Source organism: Lathamus discolor, chromosome 1, assembly GCF_037157495.1.
Source record: "Lathamus discolor isolate bLatDis1 chromosome 1, bLatDis1.hap1, whole genome shotgun sequence".
NCBI lineage: Eukaryota > Metazoa > Chordata > Aves > Psittaciformes > Psittacidae > Lathamus > Lathamus discolor.
This window is the reverse complement of record NC_088884.1, coordinates 53,253,929-53,262,205: the sequence shown is the minus strand read 5'-3', so window position 1 is coordinate 53,262,205 and position 8,277 is coordinate 53,253,929. Positions and strand designations below refer to the sequence as shown.

Genomic DNA, 8,277 nt, shown 5'->3' with positions numbered 1-8,277 from the left:
TGCTCTGAATGATGGCTCTGAATTATTACTCTGGGATCTGGATTTGGTAATCCACTGGATCACTTATCTGGAGCTGCTTTTAACATTTTCCCTTGAGTCTCATGCTGCCTGTAGGACAGATAGCAGAGGAAACACGTGCCTACTCATCAGCCACCTCCATTGGCCAGTCTGACAGCTTGCCAGAGCTGCACCACCAAGCAGAGATGTAAAGCTTCAGGTTATGTTCTTTTCTGTTGCTCTGATGGCAAAATAATAGCCTCCAGCTGAAGAGCAAAAGTCACGAAGTACAGTCTTCAATTCAGCATTCTCTTAACAAGTATCACTAGAAACAAAATTGTCAGAGCCCTTTGATTTTTGTTGCCCTCCTGTGACTTTACACAGCCATGCGCTTGGGTTTGTGCATGGGTAGGAGTTTTTTTCTGAATTTCTGGTTTATAAGTTTGGCACAACAAATTGGAATCCATCTTGTCATCCATGGAGCCAGTTTTCCATCTACTGAGCAACTGCAATAGTCTCCAGCTGGTGACATGAGTGCAGGACAAAAGTGCATTTATGTCTGGCAACAGGAAGAGAACACCGAATTAACCGTATCTCTTTGCAGAGAAACACAAACAGCTCATTTCCTACACCTCCTGAGCTGCATTCCTCACAACTGCAAACTCAATAGGGTAACACTGCTCTACAAACACTGATATAAAAAGGATTAACCGAAAGTTCTAGTGTATGACATACCTAAAGGAGGGACTGGAGATATTTAAGTGATGAAGCAGAGATAAGTAGATGCCAATATCAAAATATTCCAGGCAAAGAACAATCAATTGCAAAGATTTCCAGCTTTTCCTGTTTGAAGTCTCTACGTTATTAAAGAGTTACGAAATTGTCAATTTTAAGCCACAACAAACCAACCCAGAACACATCTGGATTTCAGTACTTGAGACTTTCCAGCTCAAGAAACAGGTAACAGTTATGGATCCTACCAATGTTACAAAATGGAAGGGACAAAGAGAACATTACCAAAAGGACATTCAAATCAGATCATGACTGATCCACTGAACAACCTAAGGCAGGCATTTTCTTGGCAGGGTGTCATCAAGTATGTCTCCACCTTACTGGAAGTTCACTCTCTTACCTTCTGCTACTATTGACTGAAAGCTGGCATATAATAAGGCTGTACTCCTTTGTTGGATACAGCTGTGGGAAGAATGGGGATGCTGTCATCCTCAGCAAATGAAAATGAAGAGGGAATTTGACCCATCTGATGCTTTCTATTTCAACCTAATCCATCTTTTACTCTCTCCTCCCATAACACCTCCAGCCAATGACGCTTCTAAGCAGATCACAGCTGTCTCGATCAATTTATACCAGACAAAAAGCTGAGAACTAGCTTCCTTCAGAGTGCTGGCAAACTCTAAGCCTGACAAAGCAGTGCATCTTGAAGACCAGGTTTAGAGAAAGGCCTGGTTGCTTGGTAAATGAGCAATGAAAATGCAAAGTGAGATCACTATATGGCATCAGAACCCCAGATTCTAACATGGGCTTAGTATGCTTTCAGTAAATGCTAATTTTAGAGATGTCTAGTGCATGATTTTTCCCCAGGACTTTAATTCTTTGCATGAAGGCAGTATGCGATCACAGCATCCACTCTAAGACATCAAATCAAACTTATGTGAGATAAAATGTATTTCAAACAAAACAGAGTGATAAAGTTTTCTACATAAGTCATTATTACTTAATTTAATTGAAATTTTGAATAAAAATACCTTCTGACAAGAAAATATGAAAAGTTCATTTATTTCCATAGGCAACCTCAGAGTACAAAGTGATATGAATTTCTTGAAACTATCACTATACCTTTTACATATTTTAAAGTAGCTGATCTAAAAGTTGATACAAGAATAAATTTGGTTTTGAGGAGCTGTCCAATAAACCAGATATACACTAATGCCATGCTATGACAGTTCTGTTCATGAATCACAGCTGACACTACAGTAACATCACTTTATAAATCTCATGAGAATTTTAATGTTTTACAATCAAAACATAAAACTGCCACTAGTACAGAGACTTTACGATTAGACAAATAAACAAGTGTTAAATAATCTGCACAAGGCCTGAGTTCACTATAACACATTCTGATTTACAACTTCATCTCAGAAATCTGTACAGCAGATAGAACTGTTGCAGAGAACTTAAAGACAATACAACTTCAGGGGCTCATTTGATCTGTTGACAGAAGTGTGAGGCCTGGAAGGCAAGAGGATTTGATGGGTAAGTCCAAGGTTTTACTGCCTTGTGTAATTTCCTTGTAAAGCAGTCAAAAACTAATAGAAAGTTAAGCACAAGGCAGGACCTCACTTAAAAAAATCAGCTAACTCATCTGAAATCCTCCAGACAGGTTTCCTCACAGCTATTTCAGAGTAAAAGTTCACAATGAGTATATAAAATGCAGCATATCTCTTAACAAAGAACAAAAAAAGGGTCACATATACAACAGGGTTTTTTTTCCTGTATTCCCTCTCCCCATATTTCTTCCATTGGGAATGGCACAAATCAGTAATATCCCACTCAACCCCAATAAAAAACTCCTAGTCAATAAACAAAGGTCACTCAAAGTCAAAAACTTCATCAGCAATGAGAGATCCAGTGTTCATAAACTTAAGTTTTAAAACTTTCCTTTTCTGCTCAAGCCATGTAGATACAGGTAGACTAAGCATGTAAATTTTTAACAGATAACACAAGTATCATGTAGCAATCATATCATTCTTAGCCTGTATGGAAGCCTTGTGGAATTCGATTCAAATCTAACTTCTCATTTAATCTTTTCTCTTTTGGTGCAATTGAACTGAAAAATCTAAAATCCTGTAATCTATACACACACATATTTATCTATCTACAGCCACAGATAACATTATAACAGAGGTTATAATACAAAAGTTAAAACGCTTTTCTTATTTCAAAAGGCCATTGGGGTATTTGTTGAAGTGCCACATAAATGTGAAATAGATGTTGTTAAAAAGACAAAACTTAACAGAAAAGGAAAGTCTTAAATAATAAGGCTTGAAATACGCACCTATACATAAAATACAAAAAACCCAGCCTTTTACCTGGGGTACTCAACATCTACGCAGACCTGTAAGGCCACAACTTCCCCACAACGTTTCTAAGTCACATCACCATTGAGAAAGGAAGACATAGTATCTTCATTAAAACAAACTAGAACACTCTACACGTTTTCTTTCCCCATCTCCCAAATAATTGGTGGACTCCTTTATATTACAAAAGACTTCTCTGATACTGCTGTTCTGTGCTGCAGGTTCCATAGGCTGTCCTGTGCCTTATTCCCAACGCTTGTGTGAAGAAACAGAAAATCTGTTCCCTCCTCCACCCTTGAAATGCCACTTGTGCCTTTTCACTGCCAGTTTCTCTCCTATTGAGTGTGGCAGACCTAGGGGATTCTAAGATAATCTTTAACTCAGGTATTTCAAGATTCCTCCCCATCAGCCTAAACATCAGCCTCTTTTAATTCTTCCATCTAGAAGGATTACTTTGTTTTCTAAGACTGAGTTTTCAAAGGATGCTTCAGAGATTTTCATACTTAAAACCAAAAGGAAGCAACAGTTCTAATGTGGAAAATGCTGTCTTGGAGCAGTCACATTCATTTAGCATGCACCAGAGCAGCTAAAGCACAACTGATGTTTATATTTAAGATACGCAGATATTTCCACTTCCTTTCTCCCTTTCTAGTAAACATAATATAGATAAATCAACTTAAGAATAGAATTTACTCCCTGCCCTTTACCTCTCCTTTACAAATGTAAAATAAACCATTTGGGCCTGTCAGTTCAGCACAGACCCTGCTCTCATTTCCACACTGCAATGAAGCATAGTGGGTATACACGGTGTCCGCTCTATGATATAACCTGCCAGGCTTCCACATTTCTTCCTTTAAATTGAATACTTGAATACAAAGAGATAAATCTTTGTGTTGTAGTACTGCTCAAGGCAATAAAAATAACTTGCATCCTTGCATCAGGTTACTTTTTCAGTAACAGAATTTGCAATTTCTTAATCTGATACCAGTTTCAAACCTGTGTTCTCTATTTCATTTTGCATTAGGGTTAGACAGACCCCCTGCTTCAGGCCAAGCTAGACGTAACACTGCTTTCCACCCAAGTTCAGAAACAGAAGGCCCCTGGAATGCCCACATTTTGTAACATTGTCCCTTCATCTTCCTTTTTCCAAACAACAACCGCTGTTCTCCAAAAATGGTATTTGCTCTGGCCACCAGTCTTCCAGCCTCCAGCAGGGCCTCAGAATGACGTCTTCTAAGTGGAGAGAGAACTGGACAAGGCTTCCTAATGTAAAACTATTGCAGTAGGCGCCAGGTGGCTCATGGTCTTGGTAACTTACCTCTTGCACGTCCTCTTTCCATTAAGTTTAGTAGAAATAACCAGAGAACTTCACACACGCCCAGTTTCCTGACACACTAAGCAGGTTGCACCTACAAGGAAGTGGGATTTGACCCTCTCATTTTAACTGAAGTAACTTTGTTTTCAAGTAACTGGAAATATTTTGATAAAACTTTCATAAGCACCCTTTTCAGTTTTTCTACTCTGGTCACCCTGAAAATTGCAGCAAACGAAAAAACAAAATCATGTTCTCAAATAGAAAAAAAAAAAAATCATGTTACTTGGGCTAGATAAAGATCTTATTCCATCACATTACCACTGCATAGAAGACTCTCTCTTAATTTGAACTTGCAGGACTTTTTTTTACTTCGTTCTTACAAACTAGATTATATTCTCAGATAGCCCACGCCAAAAGGACATACTTCAAACCCCACAGTTCAGGAGGCTTAGTATATAAAATCAAAACAAAAATTTTCAGTTAATTTTCCCTCCATTAGATTAAATTAAAATCCAGTTCTGAAAAAAACCCAGTCCAAGGGGATCAGTGACTGAAACTGATCAGTGATCAGAACACTGACATTTAAGACTGCCTTATGGATGTATTAATTTAATACATTGTAGAGTCCTAAGAGATGCTATTTTTAATATAAACTTATTTTACAAATAATTTAGAGGAATACAGATTCAAGTAATTCTTAAAGGTTTGCCTTAAGTTACCCTAGCAACCGCAGCTTTCAAAAGTTGACATAAAAGATGACATTAGTGTGATTGAGGGTATAGAGTACTAGTAACCGTACATGAACTTAAACAGCATAACAGTTCTAGTATTGTACTTGAATTTACAGATATCTTAACATAACCTACAATGCTTACCATGATTTTTAACAGCACATAAGCATCATAATGTGTTAGGTATTGTTTTCTAAACCACAATTTCACTGGTCCCACGTATTTTAAAATAATAGGACTAAGGCAGCAGCTATAACACATAAACAATTCTTTAAGAAATATGCTTAATGCTATTACTGCTTAGAACTGTGGAAACATAACAAAATAGAAGTCACATTTACAGCATAAGGCCCTTTGGTTTCTTAAGCAGCAAATGAAAGACCAATCTCTTCAGTGAAAGGCTTTGAAAAATAAAGCATGTAGGCTTTCCATAAAAAAGGTAACTAGTTCTTTCCTTCTCAAAATAGCCAGCTATAGTCTTCAAAATATCATGTAAGAAAGCTCCTGAAATTCCTAGGAAAGAAAAAGTGAAAACCCAACAGTAGTATCTGACAGAGTAGATTCTATCATGGGCAAGCTGAACACACACCTTCTGGGAAGTAGAAGAAACTACTTTATGGATTTCTGGAGAGCTTTATTGAATTTGGAGTAATACAATAAAAAGGATCTGAAATACCTGCATATTTACCATATATTCTAGAGCTTACAAATCTGTATTTGAGAAATTGCTTCATATTAACTTATCCTTCCTAAGAACTTGAGTTAAAATTAAATTAAAATGAAAGTTTATTCTAGTCAAGGCAATTTATGGCAGTCTGCTTTTTCATACAACCATGTGCAACTTGTAAAAGGCTCTCCTTCTCCATCTTCCTAATGGAGCCAAAACCTATGAAGTAATAATTCAAGATATTTCTGTATAACTCAACGCTCTTGTGTTTAGTTACACAGAAATGTTTAGTTACACAGTTGGGGTAGTCAACATGTGAATTTTACAGAGAACATTCTTTTTAGGAGGTAACTACTCATATTCTTTCTTTTCATACCAGTTAGAAGCAGTATCAAATTAACCAAAATAGTGGAATATATAATAAATGTGATTAAGTCACCACATGTATTTTAAAATCCTGCTTAAGTGGTATGTTGCTTAAGCTGTGGGGCTGGTAATAAGAATCTGGCATTATAAAAGAGGTTGTAAACCAGCATGACTGTTGAAGCAGTGTTCTTACTCTGTCCCAAACTTGCCCAAAATTTTAAAGCAACTTCTTATGCCTCCTGAATCTTGTAGTTTACTACCATGTTCATGCTAACAATCTTGTAAGAGAAGAAATTAAAATACTTTCCCTTCTTAGCCTCTCACAGTTACAGATTAAAAGAGCCTTCTATGTACCATGGCTATCAAAATTTTGAGGCAGTGTAAGAATTTACTTTGTGCAGACTGTTATAGGGCAAAATGACAGTTTGTGACACATTCAGGCAACACAAGTCATCAACAAGAATTTAGCAGACACTGAAAGGACTGGGCTGTACGGTTCCATTCACCAGCATTATTACCCCTCTTAAACATTTCTGTTGAACTTAAGAAACAAAATTTTTTGGTAATTTCATAGGAGCTGATGCAGTACACTTATGAATAATTCTGAAATACTGAATTTGTTTTTCGACTGAATATATGCATTCTACCTTCAGTGCTCTGATGTTCAATAAAGAAACAGGAATTCTTTAGCATGTCAGATGACTTTGCACTTATACAATTCTCTGCAGTACCAAGTGAATGCAAAATTAGTCTTCTTTCCAGTGCAAAAGTCTTTACTTTGCTGGGTTGAAAGTTTCCCCAAGTCATGCGTTTACCAATTAAAAAAAAAAGATGTTAATCAGCTTACCCATGATCCAATTTCATCAATCTTTGAAAGAAGAAAGCAATACATGTTACCCAAAAAGATCTTTTAAGTCATTGCTAGCTGAGCTGCTGTTTGTCATTGTGTTCGCTGCTTGTGCAAAGTTCTGAGGAGCAAAGAAAGGATTACCCTGTATACCAAAGCCAGGCTGTCCTATCATGTTCATTTGAGGTCCCAGGACTGAACTGCTTGCATTTGGGGAGCCTTGTGGGGGTACAAACTGATTAACCCACTGGCTTGACTTCTGTTGAGCCAACTGCTTCATGCTGACTTTGGGTTTTTGAGGACCAAAAAGATTATCTAAAGCAGACATATCTGGGGGTTTGTTTTGTTGTGTCAGTGGAGAGATTGCAGATGCAGCATTCATAGGACTGTAATTTGGCATATTGGCAGTTGGTACAATGTTCATCGCGGTTGTTCCTGTTGCACTTGGACTGAAGAAATTCTGAGTGGTGAGACCAGGTCCCATACTGAATCCAGCAGTCTGAAAACCCATATTAGTATTTAGTCCGTTTGCTACATTTCTCTTTGTGCTGTCAACAGGTGATGAAAATCCCATTCCAACACCCATAGAAGGGACAGAAGAGAAGCTGTTTGAAGATGCAACTTTAGCTTTGTTGATAGAATGGCTAGTCAAAGATGACATATTATCTATCAAGGTATCTGTCAAGTCTTTTGTCTGCAAAATACAGAAACTGCAGTTAAATGCTTTTCCTGTGCAAACACTCTAGCAACAGTCTTTATTATTCTTCTGCTCCTGCAGAAGAAGCATTCATTTTTCAGAATTAAAATTTACTGCATGGAACAGCACACAAAATGCAATTATACACAAGAGCAATTAGATTGTATTTCTCCTTTTCTACTTAGAATTTATTGTTACACAGATTTAATTTGTCAACTAAGACTATGCACAAAGTACTACTGCAACAATTTGCTTACATATCCCCAGGCCCTTTATATATTTAGTTAATAAATTCTTCAGAGCAAAACCTTTTTTAAAATGTGCTTTTTCCTTATCTAGAACAATGCCTTCCAATAATAATGTCATCTTTGGAAACTCCTGTGATTTAAAAAGTGTGAAATATTGCTAATGATGAAAATGGAAGACAGATGAAAATTTACTTTAGTTTTACCTCAGCTGTGCCATTGTACTACCAGCAAAAAAGGTAACTCACAGGATAAAATAAATACACTTGAAAGGAGAAAGCATCACAACTCCAGTGGAAACAGTGCAGTAGTTTGTT

At 37.1% G+C, this 8,277-nt stretch overlaps 1 protein-coding gene across 1 annotated transcript in view; it reads right to left on the bottom strand.

The window, feature by feature from the left end:
- Positions 1-1,772: 1,772 nt before the first annotated feature.
- The window catches only part of SCYL2 (SCY1 like pseudokinase 2), a 35,680-nt gene continuing 29,175 nt past the window's right edge, over positions 1,773-8,277 (bottom strand). The window contains exon 18 of the mRNA XM_065671223.1: positions 1,773-7,712. Coding sequence (XP_065527295.1) covers positions 7,065-7,712 — 648 coding nt within the window. The 3' untranslated portion in view covers positions 1,773-7,064. The remainder of the gene's footprint in view (positions 7,713-8,277) is intronic.